Genomic DNA, 24,005 nt, shown 5'->3' on the forward strand with positions numbered 1-24,005 from the left:
AAGTGTGGTTTTATTTACTCGGTTGCATCTCTTTCTAAATAAGGAAATATATTGGTCAAGTTTTACATATTGAATAGAATTAATTAAAATAATATAAAATAAAAAAGCACGCGGGTATTATTTCGGTGCACCGTACGTATGCAGCACAACAAATATTATGTGGCGCTGCAATCAAGATATTTGGGACCATAACCTTAAATTCGAACGAAAAATTAAAAAAAAAAAAAGTTCACTATCGATTTGATAATTTAGCGTTCTTTTTATCAAAATTCAATGGTATATTAAGTTTTATTCTCACAATTTATTACGCTTAATATACATAGGTATTATACCAAATAAATAGGATACATTTTGGGCAAAAGTTGTTCTTGAGTATTTGGAGTTATACAGTAAGCATTAAACAATACACATAAGCTGGAGTTAATAGTTTTAGCTAGTTTTGGTTATCAAATTTTAATAATAAATATTGAAAAACAAAATCAAACGAAAACTTGCAAGGCAATTAATAAATCTTAAATATTCTATCTACCTCACAACTTATTTAAGGTTCTCAACTCTTCTTTACACTAAAATCGCTTCTGACACTTAAAGCTGATAAGCCATAGTCATACATATAAATATGTATATGCATGTAAATGCCTTATAGTACTACTTTAAAACATCCAGCATCCATGCAAGAATGGTTTTAATATGTATAATGCATTCTTGGTAAAATTGCTTTTGTCCTTGAGGTTTCCTATGACTCCTTAGAGCAGTGCCATGCTTTTTGCTTTACCAAAATTATTTGACATTGCATATTTTATTCGACACATTTTACTCGAAAAGATATGCAACTATGTGTAAGTACATAAGGATGCAAATTACATAAACATAACTAGACATATTAATGTATATGTAAAAATCGATTCCTTTTTCCATCGGAATGAAGAAATTTATTATATTTTATTTTAATATATCAATGCTATCAAAAATGTGACCAGTGTGAGTATTCTCGTAAAAAGCAGAAGAGTTTTTCTTCTTACCCTTTAGTTCTACGGCTCTTTAATTGGGCAAGGTAATTCTCGTAGCCGTTATAGCCGGAACGGCCCCCGGCTATACACATTGGTGTGTCATTGACTTAAACTTAAGACCTTAAGAAATATTACACCCTCACTCTTACAGCAGGGGCATCCTGCCACGCACTGCAGAATTTAAGGTACACTTTTTCCGTGATGTGGTGGTAGCGTGCTCCACATACTACACCGAAGGTCCTGGGTCCAACTCCGGGGCGAAGTAACATAGAAAGTTTAGATAACAGTTTTTTCAATTAGAAAAAGTTTTCCTAATCCTGCTCGCCCCTCGGAAGTGATTTGGCAAACACTCCGAATGATTTCTGCAATGAAAAGCTTCTCAGTGAAAATTCATCTGCCTTGCTGATACCGTTCGTGGTCGACATAAAACATGTAATCCTGTCCCGGCAATTTGTAGGGAAAATTAAAAGGAGCACGATGCAAATTGGAAGAGGTGCTCGGCTCAAATCTCGTAGAAGATAAGTCGCGACAAGTATTTATTTTATTTGCCCAAAATTGTATCCTAAATGCCTTGATAAATATCCAACAAGGAGTCTTAATAGTGGGCATGATAGCAGGGCCATTAGAACAATAGGGTTCTTTCTTCAATGGGGTGCGAAGTTGCGTTAATAAAATAAATCACTGACGACTTAAGAACGGCATCAAAACTAGTTAGACCAATTCTGTATTAAAGTATTCGTCGGCAAACAGTCCCAGAACAACCCCCCCCCCCCCCCCAATAGTCGCAAAATTATAAAGCACACAATTACGTCACAATTCGACGATATTCCCAAAATAGTCCCTAATTGTTAATTATATCAAAATTATATACGGAAGAAATCAACCTTGTTACACCGAAATAATCCCGTATTTTTCCCGAAGTCGTCTTTATCTCCTCAAGGACTGACTTTGTCAATCATCATATCTCTGAGTGTTTCTAAAAAGGACCAATAATTGCACCGCTATATGAGCAAACAGAATTTGGTATAGAATCTAGATTATAGCAGGTTTCACGGCACGCCGACATGAGTATGACCGTCTGAGGTAGATTCTTTTCAGATATATGCAGCAAAACCACTTCGTAAGACCGTCCATACCTTTCCGGAGCAGGAGGGTTTGGAGCAGTCCAGCTGTAAGAACATGGTTTTATTTTAAAACCACATTTTTTAAGCTTCTTTGGCCGGTTTTAAAAGCAGACATCTCTAGATTTACTAAATCTTTTAGTTTTGTTTAAAAAAAATTGAATTTAAACTGAAAAAAATTAAAAAGCGGTTGTGAATTGAGAGTTTTCTAATTGAATATAAAAAAAAATGAGAAATTGCTTAAATAGTTGAATGGTGCCAAATTTCGAATACAGGTTTTAGCTGAACTTATCTTTACTGTTAGTCATGGCAATGAGTGAATGCTCTTCTATCATATGAATATATGAATTTTGGTTCACTCCCGAAAAAGTGGCTCGTTACATCTCTTTGAGTTATACATAATTTTCGCCTTTTGAACACTGGCCGAATGAGCAGATTTATTAGGCCCGTTTTTCCGTTGTAAGCTTAAGCCCCAGTTAGAATTGACTAAAGTTTAACCTTGCCATTTTCATCGGCAACATAAAATTTGGCTCCTCATCTTAATTTAGTCGGCCAAAGCAGCAGGATTACACTCTAGTTAACTTTAACTGGAGTTTAAACTTGCACTGAAACCCCGGTCTTTAATATGTATAATTTTAAATGTATGTTTGAACTTTCTTGTGTGTGTGTTTGCTAGAATTTTGGTGTTAAAGATAATGGTATGTGGTTTTACATTGTAATATGGTTTTTTGGTGTTGGTAACTTGTAGTATTTTCTTTAGTCATTAAAGTTTTTTCCTAACCGAACTTTATATATCCTTTGGTATGCTTATACTTATGTTCAAGTATGTATGTTTTTGGTTTTTGCTCACTAAGCTTGCTTTATCCACTTTAAATTAGACTAAGTATTTTCGAAAATGCATTCCACCACAAATTGACACAAAAAAACACACAAGTATATCACCATCCTCTAAGTGCACGTGCAAAGTATGCAAATGTGGTTTGCACTTACACGCATATCTACATATACATATACAAACATATCTTAGATAATGGCTTTTTGGATACGTAATTTCAACAATGTCATTGTTGTTTCCCTTATCACATCAATTGCTGATGCGCTGAACGCACTCGAGGAGTAGCAAAGGAACTGAAGATGTATCTAATATGCAAAAGGCTATCTTTGCATACATGTGCATGAGTTAATATTATGCTAAAATATGTATGTACGTACAGTGCTGTGCAATAAAATAAGGTTGCTTTATTGTTACCTTGAAATTCCATCCCTAAGTCTAGTGGTGGTAATTTTGCTGTGTAAAAGTCGTGACATCGCGCAGGGAGGCGAGGACTCTAAGAAATATTTTACAGCAGAACCCAACGAAAATTAATTGCGAGTTATACAACGTTTCGAGCGAGGTATTTCGAAAGAGGTATATAAGACGCGTTTTACTTCAAAATCAAGATATGAAAGCGTAAACCAAACAACAGGGGTAGATATCTGAAACTCTTGGAACGTAGTTTCCAAGTCAATGTAATAATGTTTCATACCGAAACAAATAAGAAAACTTTCGATAAAGAATTTGAAGTTTTTAAGTTTAAGTATACTACAGCATCCGCTTAATTCACCTCGCGGAAAGGTTTAGCTACCTGCTTCCTAAAAACCTCCACTACAGTGAAAAGAAAATTTTTTAAGAAGTTTTCTGATCGCAGTACTTACATCTATTGCCGTTAATGAATTTAGACATATACTGGATAAGCTAGTTATGCTTCGCACAACAGGGGTATGCACCAATGCACTGAACACTTATGAAGCTTTCCTGGAAACTGTATCGCAGACGATCTGGCTAAAAGTGCTACGGAACTACCGGGCGTCATTCTACCAATACTAGATAAACACATTCGTATGTTTACCTGTAAGCACAGGCTAGAGCAAAATTGAGACGGTGGATGTTAAATGGCCACGGGAGCACATTTTCAGGGAAACTTTTTCCTCAGGAGCAAAGAAAGAAATGAGATGGGCAGTGTAGAGCACGTCTTTTGCCATTTTATTGGCATCGCCAACATCAATTATTGGATATGCAAAAATCGGGTGGATACAATGTCCAGCACAAGTACGGTGGTTCCGTGTCTTGGGCCATTTATGCAGGGTAGAAGACAAAAGTTATTTGTCCAATATTTGTGATACTTTGGTCACATCCGCCTGAGGAGCATTATAGTGATCGGCTTACTACCAGATCAGCTCAGTATACCGGAGGTTCCACCCCTTCCATAAATTTGGACATACCGGTGTTCTTTAATCGTATGCGCGGATATAGATAGATTGTCATTCAATGTTTGATGGCGCTTCACAACTTTGATAGTATGGACCTCAAAGCCAGCGGCTTTAAATGTTCGTCGGTAAACTTTTGGGCACCACTCAAGATGCTTACATGTATTAAGGTTTCCTGTTTAAGAACGCACTTCACATGGCGAGCATTACCAAAATATTTGTGTGCGACCGGCAACAAGCACAATAAAGGCAGTAATCAGTCTTAGTGATATAGGCTATGGGCTTTCTAATTTCGGCTACTCCAGATATCTTACCAGCTCCGGCTTTATCTTAGCTACGACAAATAATTATGTGCCGAAAATTTCCTTCTGTGTGTTCTTCAATACTTTCGCTCACACGGGTGAATTATGGAATTGAATCCACTGTAGTAGTGACAAGTAAACTGGTTTACGGATGGGTCTAATTTGAAACGAACGGTTGGCTGCGGGATTTTCTATCAAGAAATGTAAGCGGTCCGATTACTGTCGGGCATTACTATTGAGTGTTGCTGTAATTAAGGAAGCGCAGGATAAAATACTACCACTGTAAGAGAATTTAACATCTACATGGATATAATCAAGCAGTTCACAAAGCGCCAAGCTCGAACGTGGCGCATTTCGAGAATGGTGTGAGAGCATCTGATCTCGATTGCGATTGCCCCGAACTATTTTAAGATTAAGTTTAACTGGATTTGGGGCACAGCAATGTCCCACGCAATCGTCGGGAGCATCTCTTGGTCTCGCATAGCATTGTATAATCTCGGAGTTTCGCTGTAGTATGCTCCTATACAGATGAGCATGGATTAAGCTAAGCAAAAGCTTCGCAGAGATTTCCCGTTGTTGCTAAAATCGCAATAACAATGTTTTGCATATGTGTACAGTGTCCTGCCCTACGCTCCGGAACTAGCCCGAGTTCCTCGGGAACAATTGTTTTTACCCCTAGAACATTTGTACCTGTAGGTTTTAGACGGTACTTACGGTATGCCTACCGCTGGAATATTCCATCTTCTGGTCGGAAGCTGACGGTAGGCGGTATACCGAAATCATTGGATTCACTGAATCTCATTAATCTTTGGCGATTGGTGTTCTGACAAGTTGCTATCGAGAGGGAAATTCATGTGGTATGCCTCAAGAAATCAGATAAGAATTGGCTAATCCTGCTGCAGGTGCAAGGAGGAAAATGAATTAGGGTCATCCAGTAATTTCATGCTTGACAGTCCAGGTTTTGCCAAGCGAAAGTATTTCGGTTTCGGTTAAGTCTTATTTTCGGGGTATTTATTCATGGTTCAGACCAGTAATATTCGAAATACATTGTCACCTCGCTGTGATTGTTCAATCGCCCAACCTTACCAACCTAGAGCATACATCAGCACCATGTTGTAGTGTTGGTAATCCAACGAATTTCTGTAGTCTTGTAACAAGTATATGACTAACAGCGAGCAAACCCTAAAATATAACACAAAATTTCTTTTAAAATCAATTCCAACTGCTTAACATGAAAAGCAAAGCAAATCCAAGATCCTTTTTGTAAAAAGACAGAACTAGAAAGCATATAGCTGCTTTATGAGTATAATCCTCCTCTATGGAGATGATCGGCGTACCTTGCCGAAAATGTACTAAAGACCGCTGTGACATACAAAAGGGTGTATAACATAATCCCGAAATATATTAAACATACCCGACAACATGGCAGCCATTCGTATTACGGACCTGAAAAAATCCGCACTATACACAATCTCGTCAGGACAAACATCGAACACAAAATTCTATCAAAAGCTCTAACCAAATTTTAGCATTGTTACATCAATTTTCGACAGGACTTTTTCTTGTCGTGATTTGCTTTGTCAGGTATTGACGGGACTTATAAAAATGGACGCGCTTATGTGTTTGCGGCCGCCGTGGTGTGATGGTGGCGTGCTCAGCCATCCTCGGTTCACGCCCCGGGACAAAGCAACATCAAAATTTTATAAACAGGTTTTTTTCAATTAGAATACAATTTTTCTAAGCGGTCGCCCCTCGGCAGTGTTTGGCAAGCGCTTCGATTTTATTTCTGCCATGAAAAACTCTCAGTGAAAGCTCATCTGTCTTGCAGATGCCGCTCGGAGTCGACATAAAACAAGTAGGTCTCGTCCCACCAATTTGTAGGAAGAAATCAAGAGGAGCACGACCCATATTGGGAGAGAAGCTCGGACTAAAATCTCTTCAGAGTTTATCGCGCCTTACATTTATTTATTATGTATTTTCGAGATTATGAGGTGCACCCATACAAAAATATACACCAAACATTAATTTCTTAGACTTGCTCATCCAAAGTAGAAAAGTCACTGATCTCAATTTTTTTCGCCAAGTATATTTGTATGTATTTATATTATTTTTAGCTTCGTATTATTTGTAGCGTTGCTCCTTTTGTTGTATTTAGTGTTAACACGCTTTTATCAAAATTAAAACGGAGAAAAGTTATTACAACAAAACAAGAATCTCAACTAAATAATGTAGAATGTAATATGGTGTTATTATGTAACAAAAACAACAATAACAGTAGGTACAAGTAAACACGTACATAAATAAATGTAGCACTACTTAAGCCCTAAAGGCTTACACGCTTTGCAATAAACGCTCATACACTTGCACATAAATGAACACGCGCTTACGCGCTTCATGCGTCCTTTCAACAATAAACTTGCTGAGTAGCCACTTCAACAAAATTATTATTTTTTTATCCTTACGCTGCTCTTACACCTTTAAATAATGGAATTCGCAATCAAAACTTATGCAAATGCAAAACTTTCAACTTAACGTATAAATGGCAACAACAAACATACGCACCAAAAAACAAAACAAACGCAACTTCATTACACTATAGATATTCGGTCCAGGCGGTGCGAAAGATGAAGACTATGATGATCCACCTGTGCAGCTGTTACGCGGTCCTCCAGGTCCGCCTGGCATGCCTGGCAAGGATGGTCGTGATGGACGTGATGGTACCAAAGGTGATGCGGGCGAACCGGGAGAACCGGGATCGTTAGGTCCACGTGGTTTGGATGGTTTACCTGGTGAGCCAGGTATTGAGGGTCCACCAGGTTTGCCTGGCTATCAGGGTCCACCAGGTGAGAAAGGTGATCGAGGCGATATTGGACCACCAGGTTTGATGGGTCCACCAGGTCTGCCCGGGCCACCTGGTTATCCGGGTGTGAAAGGTGATAAAGGAGATCGTGGCGATTCAGTGAGTATATAGCGTATAACTTTGAGTAATTTAGAAAAATTATATTGATCATAGCATTTCAACTAGAAGTACAGAAAAATGCGTCGTCGACAAGATGATGGAATGTCGGACCAACCACACATGCCTACAATTGAATATGTAAGTTTATTTATTATATTTTTAATTTTCTCATTTTGGTTTTACATATTTTTTATTTTTACATACATAATTTTTTATATTTACTTTTAATTAGCTTTATGGCCCACCTGGACCACCTGGTCCAATGGGTCCCCCCGGTCAACCAGGAAAGCATGGTGAAAGAGGCATGGATGGTCGCAAAGGTGATACAGTAAGTTCTATAAAACAAAAACAAAATCAAAAATTCTGATGTGCTTATATATTTTAATTATATTTCATTAAATGTATAATCATTTTCAGGGTGAAAAAGGTCAAAAGGGTGATCAGGGACCAATGGGCTTACCGGTAAGTAAAATATACTTCTATTAAAGTTGAATCTAATGTACCAAACAGGGCTCATTATCAAAAATTTAACGGTTAAGGACAATAATAATATTGGTAGTCTGTTGCGGTTGAAGTTTTGTCGTGGAGCGCCAAATGCACCTTTCGCATCCGCTCTGGCATTGAAGTCGCCAAGTGCGACTTCTATATCGTGTCGGTGTAGTGCTCCAATATGCGTTGCAGGCGCTACTGTTCGTATATAAATGTCTCGTACATCGCATCTCTTAGATGACGCGTACATATGTCAGCTATAGCCTTCATGAGGATAGCGACCTGCCGGGGATCAACGCTTTTATCGTTTTATGGCTGTTGTTTTCAGGATCGGACTATCAGATACTACTGCCCTAGGACTTTTGCCCAAGCTCTGTGTCCTACCCTCCGATTCCTATTTTATTTAGAGGGTGTAGTTTTCATCGTCCTTTGTTGGTATAGCCCTCCTCTAAAGCTGCCAAAGCTTCAACGCAGACTCCGTACCTAAGTGTTGGGTATCAGTCCATCGCCTCAAATCGTGCGCTTTAGCTTTATATTTGGAGGCCTTGAGCCCCTTCGGAAAATAAAAAAATTGTGCTATCAACTTAAACCCATTATACCGTGATATCGGCACATTTGGCTGGGCCCGTATGATTCTTATAAGGACACTAATCGTGTTCTTTTTTACTGATCTCCATTTTTTGGCAGACATCTGCCTATGGCGATTGCTACTATTTATTGGTGCTACAGTCAGAATCGTTTCACTTCGCTCATCTCTTCGTGAACTGCCGTAATTGCAGCGTCAGCTCCTTTTAGAACATCGGCATTTCATGGCAAAATTTTGCTGTAACTGCGTGTGCGGAAGGGCAAACCTTTAAATTTTTGGGGACCATGCTTCAGAACCTCCTAGTAAGCCGGAGTCTTCTGGCTACCTCCGCTCTTTTAGCCCATCCACAACTTCGTCTTTTGTTTACCTCCTTCTTCTGGGTTTTAACTTTAAATGTACATGGTTCTAAATAGATTGCCTCCATCTGGTAGCTGCATTCGTCAACTTTTTCAATGGCCTAAGTCAGGCGCTTGCTTGCTATCGCGGTCGGTTGGATCGACTACTGCACCCAAGCGCTGAATAATTCTTACTGCTGCCAGAAGTTATGAGGAGACTCTCTTCATTCCTCTGTCTCGTTCCCGTCCAAAATTCTTTTCTTTGTCCAGGCTAGTAGGAGGCCCACTCATGGAGCTCACTGTCTGCATGCTTCCACCTATTTTCCAAGCTTATTGCGATTTCTTCTTTGCCGCCTTAAGAGTATTTTTCATTTTCTGTTATATTACTTGAAAGTTTCCTTTATTTCTGTTCCTACGTAGCTTAGAAAGCCAACTAATGAAGTTCCGTTTGGGAAAATAAATTTCTGACAACACAGACATAAGGCCGGAATGGTTTAAAGCAAATGACCAAATAGGTAGCTATTTTAAAGATATCGCACATCTAGATCAATAGCGAGCTAACTCAAAAATCTGAAATTTCGAAGTGAGGAGTACCTCTGGGATTTCGGATCCATTTATGTACCTTGCGGAATTCTAAAAATTCCACATTTTTACATCTGGAAACTTTTAAAATCAAATGATTCGCTATACCTTTCCACATCTCCACTAGTTGCTCATTTCGTTTGACTAAAGAAAATATAGCGAAAATATTAAAAAATAACTGTAAATTTAATTGAAGTTTTCGCGGACCAATACCACTTGCTGCTTCTAAATCTGATAGCTGCGCCACTTCTAATAGCTGAAATCTTAGCCTTTCGAACGCAGGACACGAGCAAGAAAAATGCTCAATCTGAGCGCATGTCCTCTTCCTACATCTTCTATCACTGACAAGGCCTAATTTAAAAGCTTCTGGCGCCGTGTCTAGTCAGAATACCCACCGTTAGCTTAGTGCCTGCTCTTTTCAATGATAAGAATAATGTTTGCTAATCTAAGGTTTTAAACCTGCAGTTGATATCTGACACTTTGCAGCCCCGAACTTCGCTCTACAGCCTTCCTGCTTGGTCGATCCTGTACAGCTTCCGCCTTCTTTGCATCGTGTCCAATCTGATGGGAATGTCTACGCTAGAAGCTTCGAGCGATGCGCCCTGTTTAGCTGGCTCATCCGCTTTTTCATGTCCATCTATTTCCATATGCCCAGATGTATATTTCTCCCTGTCCCGTTCCTTTCCAGGGATAAACTCTAACATACTTTTAGATATTGTACTATGAGAAATTTTAGCCTTAATTGCTGCTTGACTGTCAGTGTAAAAATTTACGCGGCTGCAGTTTAATAATTGATAAAACATTAGCTTGACGTAGTTACCATTTCAAATAGCAGAGTGGTCATAACTGACATTAAATAAATTAAATAAATGTAAGGCGCGATAACCTCCGAATAGATCTAAGGCCGAGCTCTCTTCCAATTTGCGTCGTGCTGCTCTTTATTTTCCCCACAAATTGGCCCGACGGGACCTACATGTTTTATGCCGACTCCGAACGGCATCTACAAGGCAGATGAGTTTTCACTGAGAGCGTTTCATGGCAGAAATACAATCGGAGCGCTTGCCAGACACTGCCGAGGGGCGACCCCGCTTAGAAAAATTTTCTTCTAATTGAAAACCCATATTTCTAAAATTTTGATGTTGCTTTGCCCGGGGTGTGAACCAAGGGCATACGGTGTGCCGCCGATAATTGACATTATAACTTTTTGAAATATGACGCTGTGACCTTTTCATATGGTCATAACTTTAGTTGACCTTGTGGTCATTTGAAGTTGCGATAAGGTCAATTGACTTTATGTCATCTCTAAAACTGTTTCAACCGGCTTCCTTAGATACAACCGTTTTAGCTGAATGTTCGAAAATCGAGCCTTTTGTTAAAATTTTTAAGTTACGACCTATCTATTAGGATATAGTATATGCTATAAGTTTAAGAAGCATTTCTTTGTTACCATCAAAAAAATTACAACTTTCTTATTCTTATCTATCCACAGGGTCCTATGGGCATGCGTGGTGATTCTGGACCACTGGGTCCCTCAGGCAAAGCAGGCTTACCGGTAAGTAATAAAAGCTTTTAAGAAGAAAAAAATTACGTTAATAGTATTACAATAAATTTTTGTGTTTTATCAACTTAACTGTCCTAAATAGATTTTTTAATAAATTCACAGTACTTCAAAATTCTGAATATTTTTTGTATTAACGTTACTAAAAATTGTTCACTAATTGTCTAATAAATCGAAATTCTATGTTGCTAACAAAATAGTAAAACATAATTTTTGTATTTTTTCTTGTTTATTTCTAACAGGTGTGGGGCTACTAATTCTAAAAAAAATCAAAAGTGCAAAAATATATTAAAAGCAAAAGGCAAAACAGCAAATAACAGAACCATTTAAATGCAACTAAAATAACTGAACACAAAAAAATACACACATACATGCATACATACATGATTTGATTGAAATTAACTGAGGCAAACTTTTAATGTAAACTAATTTCTTACAATTTAGTAACCAAAAATACATAACATATATTGCATACATACATACCATGAACATAGCATAACACGAATACTTAACTACATCGTACGTATGTATGTATAAATATTCATTATATAGAACTAAAACCCAGTGAAGTTATGAAAACAGAAACTTGAAACGATATATGTTTGTAATATAAAAACGTAATTTAGTTGAAGATAAATCTAGCCTAGATTATCTAGGTATCCATTTTCTTATAAGTGGATAATTTCAATACACTTCATTCAATACTGCTTGAGTTATGGTTGGACATAGTACACTGCATTTAAATGTTTGATTGGTAGTGGACAATTGTTTCTATACCAAGAAATTGTTTAAACTGTTTTTTTTTTTACGTTTTTACGATCACTACCCCTTTTCCAACTGTACATCGGAGAAGAGCAAACATAATTCACAAAAGTTAATTGTATTTCAGACAAGCCCAAATTAGTATTAGAAAAGTGTAAATCTATTTCAGAAAATTTCCAATTTTTGGTATTTGAGATAATCCAATTGTGTTTCAGAATACCTCAACTTATTTCAGAAAAGCTCAAGTGTATCTCAGAAAACGTCAACTGTTTTTCAGATTTTCTAAATGTATTCCAAAAACCCCAAATAAGTTTTAGAAAAACAAAAATTTATCACAGAAGATGAGAAAAGTATTTCAGAAAAAGCCAATGGTACTTCAGAAAAATTCAAATCTATTTCAGAAAGTGTCAGTTATATCATAGAAATCCATCAAAGAATATATTTTTTCACAATTTTAAGTTAACCAAAAGGTAACAGGACGAAAAAAGCATCGAACTGAAAAAAAAGAAAATCGGAATTATATTCCAACTGTTATATCATGTCCTCCGAAAGCATCTTAAAACTAAACAAGTGCTTTCAAGCACGAGCGCAGTCAACTGTTTCAACCCTGTTTGTTTTTCCTTTGTCGAAAAATCCCTTGCATTACAATCGTCTTTCAATAACTCCTGATCCATTCATATTGGAAAGTGCCATATTTGCTTTTACAAATGATTTTATTGTTACCATATATTTTTACGAATTTTAGAAAATTCTTGATTATTCTGCACCTTATGTTATCGTTTGATTCGCTGAACTGTCGAATAAATAATTCAAATTTTCGGAATAGCAAACTGCGCTTTATTTACAACACTACTTTGGTAGTAGTACTTCATTATTAAATAACTCGCGTACTACGCTTACAACTGATTGATTATTGCTCAGCTTGCGCGGATCTTATACACTCAGTTTCCATACGGGCATTTTCTCCTATGTTCAAGCCTTTTCGCAAAGAGCCGTCTCGAATATTTGCTCATATATATCTATCGTTTCTGTTAATTACCTATACATGTATATACGTGAGTTATGGTCATCTTCGCTCTTAGCTGAATACATGTATGTGTGACTGTTTCTCTTTCTTCTTCGCTCTTAGCTGCTGATTGAATATATGTGAAATATTCTCTTCGCTGTTAGCTTTGCTGTTGTGCACAGTGCACTTATTTACTAGCAGCATAGTGACGTATAGAGACTGCTTTTATTCGTCACAGTATTTTCAATTGGATTAAGAGCGAGGAGTATCAGACCAAAAATCATTACTGATCTGTTATAGCAGACTTCCTTCAAATCATGTTTAATTGGATTAAGATGGAGGTGTATCAGACGAAAAATCGTTACTGATCTGTTATAACATAGACTTCCTTCAAATCATCATAATCCAGTGCTTTGTCGCATGCAATGACTAAATTTAACATTTAGTTTAATAGTTAAGTAAGTTTTTGAGCTCATTCTGCCGCACCTCATTTTTGAATGAGCCACCACGCATTTAATCGAGAGCACACTTTATGTGCTTATATCATCGATCTCTTAATGCAGGTTCGAGTTCCAGAATGCTAGCGTCCCTTTAAATTTTAATAGAAATTACTCATGTTTGCACAGCACGGATCATAGCCACAAATTAAATTTTGCTGGATTGCGGCTTTCTGATATGCAATTGAGCTTTTCTGGAATATATTTTTAAAATCTGAAATACTGTTGGCTTTTTTCTGAAATGCACTTGACCTTTTCTGAAATAAGAATGAGTTTTTCTGAAAAATATTTAGAATGTCTGAAATATGTATATTTGGCTTCTACTAATATACATTTGCACTTTTCTGATATTCATTACAGATTTTCTGAAATATAATTGATTGTTTCTGAAACAGAGTCGGAAAACGTGAGGTTGCCTAGTTCAAATTGTGTTGCCGTCGCTTACCTAGGAAAATTACGCTAGAGGTCGGTTCTCACTTACACTGACTAGCCTATTCACATTAATTACATAAATATTAAAATATATTAGAATTTAATATTAAATATAATAAATAAATACACATATATTGTTAACAAGCGATGAATTTTCAACGCCCAATGCAATAGTTCAAAATTAATTTTTTACAGACCTCTTAACAAAAACAGTTCATATCATTTATGCATTTAACTGAACTAAAAATATATCAATATACAATACTACTTACACACCAACTGATACTGATGATAGATAGATTTGCCAAACCTATGGGTCTTTATATTTAATGCAGTTAAAAACATTGTTTAAGGGAGTTCAGGATTTTGTGCAACTGGTCTAGATTTGCATTGCAAACTTGTGTAGCATATTTTCTACAATACACAGCTTAACGTTTGCTACGTCATTGCAAATACGTAACATTAGAAACATTGAAAACCAACTGTCAAAACAAAACAAAAATGTGAGAAGAAAAATATTATAAATTAGAAGTTGCTCACGATTTGTAGCTTTTATTTGCAAAGGCCTACGTTTCCTATACAAATGCACAAAACTCCTAACTCCATTATTATGTAAAAATATCTCAAAAAAGTTCAAAGTAAGTTGTTTACTTAAAAGAGTTAAATTAACCTTAAATTGCTTTTAGCTCTTGATCTAAATGTTCAATAAAGAATATTGAATAATTTAGTTAGAGAATTACATGTGCTACTTCTTAATAAATAATAAAGAAATTCATTCAAATATTCGCCTATGTACGTGCCGTATTAAATATTTTGTATGCCGTCCATGGGCTTTGCATAACAAATGTACATATGCACATACACATTTATATATACAATGAATAAAAAAACTTTACTTCATGATGAAGAAGTGAAGCATTCTCATTTCAGCCTTGTAAAAAATTGTTCAGCTTGTGTATAATTATAGCCAATACAAGATTTATCACTAACTGGTTTACTTGGTGATTAATTAGTCCTGGACAATTTTCATCAAGTATATTTTTTTCTTGAAGCGGCTATAAAATGTACATATATCAGTTCAATTGATACAATAAGTTTTTTTTTTTTTAATAAAATACTAGAGTACTTGCAGAAGACGCAGAAACGTCAGAACGCGTAGTTGGGTACAGGGAAATAAAAATTTTGCTTGCCAGGTATTTTATTTGCAGATTTTCATGTCCTTTTTATTTGATCACCATCATCATCATTAATTGGTGTCTAACCGCCTAAGTGAGTTTGGCTTTTTCATAAAAGTTATCGCTGCTAACCATGTTTCGCTATAACAGGCGCCAATTGGGAGCACCAAGGGAGGTCAAGTCTTTCTCCACCTGTCTCCCAACTCACTGGAGGTCTCCCCTTCCTTTGCTTTCTAACTGCGTTTTCGACTGAAATACTTTCTAGGCCTGAGCGTCTTCGCCTATTCGCATGATGACCTAGCCACATGACCTAGCCAGCGAAGCCTTCGATACCCGCCATCGGCATCACAGACAGGACCATAAATTTTCCAGAGAACTTTTAGAGGTCGATTTTTGTTCATCGAGAGAGGACTTTACTTTTAAATTGGACTCAGTACAAAGTTACACCTGTTGGCAAGATTTATTATCCGTTAATTCCCAAAAGACAAAATCCTTCACAGTCTCTAATGTATATTCGTCAACAGTCACGTCGCTTCAAAGACACTTATTTTATCACAGCACTGCAAAAAATACAAATTCCTGGGAATTTTGGCTGTTTTTCTATAATTATGTGTGGCTCGTTTAGAAGAACATGAATAAAGTTAAGGAGTTTCTAAAAATCTGTAATTACGGCTAACAAATGGTGTTTTGTACCTCGAGACACTCAGTAACATAGCATGGTATGCATTAATTTGGATTTTCTTAAAGAAACATGAAATTCAGACTCTTAAAACGCGATGCCCGAAAGTTGAGACAATGGGTATCTTGCATAAAAAGGGAGTATTTGCACGTAGTCGAGTTTCTAAGTTAAATGTGGTTTGTTTATTTTTGGAACACAACCGTTATCGGTTTATTATCGGCATGTGTTATCGAGGAGTTTCCTGTGTATTATCGATTTGTTATCGAATTTTTATTGGTTGCTGTCGTTAGCAACCATTGTCCATGAATTATCGGCTTGAAATCAGCATATTATGGGAAGGCTATTGACGTGTTCTCGGTTTGTTACCGATGTGATATCAAACTGCTATATATTTATTATGGGCGAGTAATCGATTTGTTATTGAATGCTATCGTAACGATGTTAATCGGTTTGTTATCGTCGATAGCATGCCCCTAACTAATCGATAAAATGCCGATTACAAACACGAACACTTCTTTAATAAATCGATGGCAAGGTCATAGCTCGTCTTACTTTCTTACTTATTTGGTGCTTAACCGTTTAACCGGCCATAACGCGTCCAACAAGGAGTGGCTGTCGCTTCTTCGCTCTGGCGCCAATTGGCCACACTAAAGGATTTTAAAAAACCAATAAAGCTCCGATAAAAAGCCTTAAGAAGCTCAATTTCGTAATTTGCCTATAGCAAGCCAATGAAGATTTTCTCAGATATTTCTAAAAGGACCTCGATATAAAGGTGAAAATTGCCAAATGGTCCTAAAATGTTTTCAAAGTAGACCCGAAATGATCCAAAAATAGTATCGCAATGATCCCAAAACTATTCCGAAATAGTCTGGTTTATATGCTACGCGTTCCCAATATGCTCGTGGAGCCTTAATGAAACACACTGGAGGAAACTGCAGGCTTGTCAAAACACCGCGCTGAGGCGAGAATACTCCGCATTAGGAGAAATGAAATGCTGAACAAACATTTTCCGAAAGCTAGACATCTGAGTAAAGAAGCTCCGCCTCCCACAGACTGAAGAAGCTATCTATTTAAGCAGACATCTATAAAAAGTCGTCGGACTACTATTCCAGGGATTTCCCGATTAATCCCATTATTCAAGACAAATACCCTGAACTCGCAGTTAAGAAAAAAATTTCCCCAGGGAGACGCGCGTCGCCCTAGCTCAACTTCGATCGGGATACTGTAGTAGGTTAAGCTGTTATTTGTCCAAAATCAACCCCAACATACCTTATGTATGTCCTGCTTGCAACGTGTCCCCAAGTGACACAAACCATTTCTTTAAATGCAATGTGGAACCAACGCCTCTAACACTTTATCTCTCTGGCCCAACCGTGTTGAAACAGCATGTTTCCTCGGACTTTCGTTAGAGGATTTAAGAGTGATCGCACCTATTGGTGAAGGCAAAGCACAATTACAACAATAACAACAAGACCCGAATTGTTGATTTAAAGTCTAGAAATTGTCTCAAAGCGTTAGCGGAAATAGTCCCTGCATGACCCACGAGATCATAGAATCGGGACTGAGTGTGATTTTTTTGTTTAACTTTTGAGGAATATAAGAACTCAGCCATTTGAATCATAAAATGATTAAAAAGCTCTCAGAGTCATTCACAAAGTAAAGACAAAGTACTAAAACAATGAACGCTCGGCATACCACATTCTCTGTGTGAAATACACGAATCTCGCACGATAACAACAACAACATATCAGTTACCGCGAGAAAAATTTTCATTATAAAAAAATTGCATCATGAAAATCGAAAAATTTCTTATTTTCTGTTCTTTGAAATAGGTTGCTATCCATGAAACCCGGACTTTCTCTGTTTTTAACTTGGTATGTATGCATGTATCTCTCGAGCCCTGTTCTGACTACCGCTTTCGATTCTGATAAGTCAGTTTAAAAAAAATCTGATTCGGGTCCGGTAAAATCACTTCCGTAACATCCCTAACATTTCATCATTGAAGAGACAACAAAAAACACTAACTTACATAAATGCAACATACCTTCACAAGAATATTATTTAAGCAATTAAAATTTTTTTTATATTTAGAAATACAAATAACGGTATATCTATGGACACATTGTATCTATACACAATGAAGCGAAACAAAGAAATCAGTTCAAAATATATATAAGCAAAAAGAATCAATTTAAATTATAGCATAAATACAATGCATAATAATTGAATATGGAGTAAAATTCAATTGTACATACTACATACATAAGTGTATATGGAGTATTCCATCCCATTTCGACCAATTTTGAATCCGACCCCTTTAGAATTGGCTGAAATTTTTTCATCCAACTCAAAAAAAGTTATGAATTTAAAAAAAAACACCGTTTTTGTTTTCAAAATGCTATAACTTTTTCAAAAATTAACCGTTTGGGATCTTTTTTTTTAAATTGTTTTCAAATGTACTTTTCGGAAAAAATACAAAAAAATTTTTAATGTTTTTTTTAATTTTTCAGTTTTTCGAGATTTTTCGAATTTCGCCATTTTTTTTTTTTTTCTTATAAAAAACCTCAATCAATTCTGCAATCATCCCGACTAATCCCGGAGTGCGCCGATTTTTTTTTATATTTTTTTTTTATTCAATTGAAAAAAAAATTTTCAAAAATTAAATTTTTTTTATCAATTTTATTTATATAACAAAAAAATGTAAGAAAATGATTTTTAAGAATTCTTTTCTGATTCTAAATATTGATTTCTGATTTTTAAGTATTCTTTTCACTAATCGTGGTTATTTTAATCGTAGATTACCATAATATATAAAGAAAAGAATACTTAAAAATCATTTTCTTACATTTTTTGTTATATAAATAAAATTGATAAAAAAAAATTTTTATTTTTGAAAATTTTTTTTTTCAATTAAATAAAAAAAAATATAAAAAAATCGGCCCACTCCGGGATTAGTGGGGATGATTGCAGAATTGATTGAGGTTTTTTATGAGAAAAAAGAAATGGCGAAATTCGAAAAATCTCGAAAAACTGAAAAATTAAAAAAAAACTTTAAAAATTTTGTTGTATTTTTTCCGAAAAGCACATTTAAAAACAAATTTAAAAAAAAAAGATCCCATACGGTCAATTTTTGAAAAAGTTATAGCATTTTGAAACCAAAAACGGTGTTTTTTTAAATTCATAACTTTTTTTAAGTTGCATGGAAAAATTTGAAAAAATTCTGAAAAACGTCTTTCGTAAGCTAGAAAAAGAAGAAAAACTTTCAGCCAATTCTAAAGGGGTCGGGTTCAAAATTGGTCGAAATGGGATGGAATACCCCATATGTATTTACATAAGCACAAGCGCCACATAACAATTTATTTTTTAGAAGTATCAAAAAAAAAACTAAAAGAAAATGACGTTGCTTAATTTAAAAGGATAAAAAAAATTGTTTTTCATTAAATGTTTACATTGAATAAAACAACTTAAATACAAAGTATTAGTACAGACTTACGGCTTCACATAATTGATGATTGTACAATAACATATGTGTGTATGTGTGTGTAATGGAATTACGCAAACAGAACAGCATACAGATACAAAAGAAAATTGTGCATATGTATGTGTGTATGAATGTTGGGCAAATACAGGCGACTTTAGTAATCCGATAGAAAAGTGAATACTTTGTTTAAGATTGATAAATAAATGCCTCTTCCATTTTATTACATAGAAACGCAATTTGATGATAGTAGCTATGATATGACATATGTATATGTAGACAGAAGAAAAGAACTTAAAGCCATGCAAAGACGTAGTTAGCACTATTTTGTTTACTCCTAAAACTCATTCATTAATTGTAGTGTATATAGAATTTCCTATGTGTATGTATGTATGTTTAAGTATTTGTAGAGCAGTAGGCCGAATGATATACAGAATTACAAAAATAAACATATTAGTTAGAATGATTAATGAAAAATGGCAATAGGGCGCTATACAACTTTTCAACTCGGACTTTAATGGAATGTATAAAATATATTGCTTACAATGGAGCTTTCGAAAGAATACACTGGAGTTATTGAAAAAAAAAATTATGTTTAAATTCTTAGTAAGTGATAGAAAAAACTTTATAAGGCAGTTTTATTATAAACATTTAGAGTAATCACAGTGTTGTGGCAAAGTTAACACCTGACCAATTTACGCAGATATTTTAATAATATAAAATTAGTTTTTAATTTTAATATAGAGTAAATTTTCGCTTTTGAAAATTTTACTGATTTTCTTATTCCTTTGAAATTTTTTTCTATATTAAACAAAGCTAAAGAAACAAAAACAAAACCATCGTAGGTACAAGATATAATCGAAACAGCTGTCGCCTTGTCCGTCCTGATGTCACGTTGTTTAAATTTTTCCCAAATTATTAAATAAATTATAAATTAAACAAGTAAGGAAGGCTAAGTTAGGGTGTAACCGAACATTACATACTTAGCTGAGAGCTTTGGAGACAAACGTTAGAGTTGAATGTTGACATATTTTACTTATACACTGTAAAGATATTAAATTTTTTGTTAAAATTTTAATTTCAAATATATATATTTTTTTTTAATTGGGCGTGTTCGTCATACGATTTGGCTAATTTTTATTTAGAACATATCGTCGCCCACTAGCCAGAGGCATGAATGTGCAATGTTTCCAATTTTTGTTCGAGGCCTTTTTGGATTACCGTTCAGATTATCTAGGTTCTACTTAAATCTAGAGCTTCCTACGTACATGGAAACCCCACTAATTGGCAATGCCATTTTCACGAATGTACAATTCAATGAATGTGGCACATTGTATGACACATTCGTTGATATGGCCAAACAATTTTTACAATTTTTGAAAAAAATAAGAACAGCGCATATTCGTATGTTCGATCGTTCGGGTATACGTGCATGGTATTCTTCAAAAATAATTATACCGATGAAGAATTTTTAATAGCTTAATATCCTAAAAAAAAAATAGTTGTTTAATTGAAGGCAAACCGGTTTATTCGGAGCCGTTGCCTCTTCCCCAATCAAAACTAAAATACTTGGAAAAATTGTGTGAAAACCTGGTTATACCAAAATAATATCATTCGTTTTATAAAAATCTTGAGGGCAACGCTTTTCCCGAACCCAACATTTCAGAAGATGCTGATTCTGATAAGAATAATAACTAGTTACTAGAGTATATGAAATTGAATTGAATGTGTAACTTTTTTCATTGCCATACATACTTTCGATAAGTCCCAGCCGCGGATGTTTTCCCAAGTACTGCGATGCTCCGAATCCCAATCTGCCAACGTAATTTGCCTAGCAGGTTTTGGCTTGGCCCTAACGTTATTTAAAAATCAATCTTTAGTGATTTTTTACGTCCTTTGAGGTTAAGGCCATACCATGACCAGTCGGGCCAATTCTTATAGCTTATTCGGATTCAGCGCATCAAAATGCATAGAAAGCATGAGCAGATTAACCTGATGCGACTACTTTTAATTTTTTTTTTTATAGATGTGTTAACAAAACATATATCAGTTTTTTAAATTTTTGTTGTGCCAGAAAAATGAACATGCTAAATCTCGGAGAATAGAAGAGATGCGAGCAGAACAATTATCTCAGTTAAAAGAGCATAGTGTGAGTGTTATATATAAGTACATTTTTGCACTGGAAACTAATTCCTCTAATTTTGAGAGAGCAATAACTCGATTTCCCAACATTTTCATTTTGGCACATTCATGCTGCTGGCAAGCGGGGACGATATATAGTAAAAGGAGTAACTTTCCTGCCAAACTTCATCATGATATCCTCAATGATTGCCAAATTACAGCTTGCAAAACTTTCAAATTACCTTCTTTTAAAAGTGGGCGGTGCCACGCCCACTGCCCAAAATTTTACTATTTTTCTATTCTGCGTGTTCAACCCACCTATTAAGTTTCATAGCTTTATACGTCTTTGTGTTATAAAACACTAGTAGCGATTTTCGCAGTGGCAAGTAAACTTCCATTCCACAGTTAACTACAAATTTTCATTTTGATTTTATACATTTAACTAAATTTTTACTGTCCAACGCATGTTAGACAACCTATGATTTCTAACTAGAGCTTAAACTCGGCAGCATTGAGAGGGTAAACTTTAAGTAGGTTAGGTTAGATTGAACTGGCCGGTCCGTGAGGAATTCACATAGACTACTTAAATGAGTCCATACAGCTATCAGAAGTTTGTTTAAGAATCAAAGTGAAATACCTTATCACAACCTAGGTCGTATGTTATAAAATATCTCCGTCCTTTTAGCAAATACTAGACGCTTTTTGCAGCCTATTGCTGCTTCTAGCTCTGATAGCTGTATAACTCCTTATAATTGGAGTCTCGCCTTACAAGCCCAAGACAAGAGCATAAAACTTAAAGTAACTCGGCATGAGAATCAGGAATCGATAGTTAACTGTATAATGTAAGATAACTCGCCACCGTGAAAATGACGAATATTACTAATTTAGATCAGTGAGCTGCAAAAAGAGAGTACTGAAAATGAGGATTTAATGATTTATTACATGTACAGTATGGGTTTGTGGCATTGCTACTCATTTGCCCTTGCTGTTGCCGATCGTGTAAAAGCCCCGTCACATAAGCAGTTTTTCATATAAATGCGTTTTACTCAATCTTATGCGTTATAAGTAGATTGCAAGTATTTATATGGAGAACGGTAGAATTAGCGATACTGGCGCCATCTGATATTGAAAAGTAGCCAACTCCCAAATTTTGTTGCAAGCAAAGCATAAGAAGAGGAATTTGACATTTGCTTTGGCTAAGAGTGCCAGCACACTTTATTTTTCCCACTCGTTAGTAACTTTTCTAACATTTTTCGCAATTAAAAACTGCAATATAACAAATGAATACGAAATAAAATATGTTATCAAGTGTTTATGTTGTATAGGGAGAATGTTTATAACAGCGCTTTGCGAAATTTGGTATGTGAATGGGCAAGGCGAAATAAACTTCATCGGCCAACTCTAAAGTTCCTTCATATTTATAAACGCAACATCTTTGTTGATTGTGGCGTTGTTATTGGAATTCATAAGCTTGTTACACATTGTTCACAGAGGCATCATAAATTTGTTTTATGTTTATTTAAAATGTAGCGAAATATTTACTGAGTATTTTTATCAGATAAAATAAAACTACTGAAGGAACTATGGTATATGGTATGTTGAGCATTATTCGCATCAAAGTGCTACTCTCCCAGATTTTGTACGAATTTACAAAAGACTCATTGTACCCTTTAATGTGTAAGGGCGAATGAAAAGGTACTCAAACATGCTGGCAGATAACGATGGACAGCGAAAATTATCTGCGCAAACCCTGCTCATAAATACATATGTGACCTGCAATCATGAAAGGTACCTATTGTGCCAAAACAAGTTTTCGAGAAAAACGCGTTTAAAGTTTTTGTTTAGCTTGACTCTGTGTAGCGGCCGGCCGTTGTGAACGAATTTTGGGATTAAAATTTAAGTAGCTTCCCGATAAGTTGGAATATAGTTCAGAACCCGATGGCAATGCAATAATAATACAAAAAATCTCCGATAGGTGACGCATGCAACGAAATATTTAAAAAAAATCGTATTTGTGGTCCGATTTGGCTTTAATTGCGATACTGTTTGTTCCGTTGGAAGGAGCGTTAAATTTCCTATAAGAATAACTCAAAAAGTGAACAACGGTATTTTCGCACATTAGGTCCCTTTCATGATTCCAGGTCACATATAAGGAAAAACTTCTTATCGTGCTGTACTAAGTTGTTTGTTGGGGCAATCCCAAATTATATAAGGTTGTGGTGCTCAACTTGAGCGTACCAACTTTTTCGGTTTCCATTAGGAATTATCGATCTCCGACTTTTACTAATTTTTTTCGATAGAGTCTTAAAATTTTGAACCCGATAACAATTCAGCATAAGGGAAAAACTATCACGGGGTCGTCTCCGTGAACATGAAATTTAAAAAAATCGCATTCGTGTCTCTTCCAAATTTCAATGTAATATCTTGCTTGTTGAACTTCTAAATTTTCTAAATCTGCGTAGTACCACGCCCATATTACAAATTTTTTTGGAATCAAGGTTTTGTGTCATAAAACCAATCTATTTGCCAAATTTCATTAGCTTGGCGATATTCGGTTTTGAATTATTTAATTTTTTTCCATTTTTCTAAATTTTCGATATCGAAAAAGTGGGCGTGATTATCGCCCGATTTCGCTCGTTTTCAATAACAATATGTTCTGTGTCCAT

The 24,005-nt window shown here is 35.6% G+C and overlaps 1 protein-coding gene across 14 annotated transcripts in view; it reads left to right on the forward strand.

Annotated features, from left to right (window-relative positions):
• Window positions 1-24,005, forward strand: part of LOC137237910 (collagen alpha chain CG42342) — a 506,444-nt gene that overhangs the window by 466,677 nt on the left and 15,762 nt on the right. For 7 of the 14 annotated variants that reach the window (XM_067762266.1, XM_067762268.1, XM_067762267.1 and 4 more), the window contains 5 exons: window positions 7,280-7,639; window positions 7,706-7,777; window positions 7,872-7,967; window positions 8,057-8,101; window positions 11,121-11,183. The exons of 1 other annotated variant lie outside the window; for it this stretch is intronic. In XM_067762266.1, the coding sequence (XP_067618367.1) occupies window positions 7,280-7,639; window positions 7,706-7,777; window positions 7,872-7,967; window positions 8,057-8,101; window positions 11,121-11,183 (636 nt within the window). Of the gene's footprint in view, window positions 1-7,279; window positions 7,640-7,693; window positions 7,778-7,871; window positions 7,968-8,056; window positions 8,102-11,120; window positions 11,184-11,431; window positions 12,457-24,005 lie in introns of those variants that run through there. 6 more of the 14 variants (XM_067762269.1, XM_067762271.1, XM_067762279.1 and 3 more) reach the window with 3 other exon arrangements.

This window comes from Eurosta solidaginis, chromosome 1 (genome assembly GCF_040869045.1).
Source record: "Eurosta solidaginis isolate ZX-2024a chromosome 1, ASM4086904v1, whole genome shotgun sequence".
Lineage (NCBI taxonomy): Eukaryota > Metazoa > Arthropoda > Insecta > Diptera > Tephritidae > Eurosta > Eurosta solidaginis.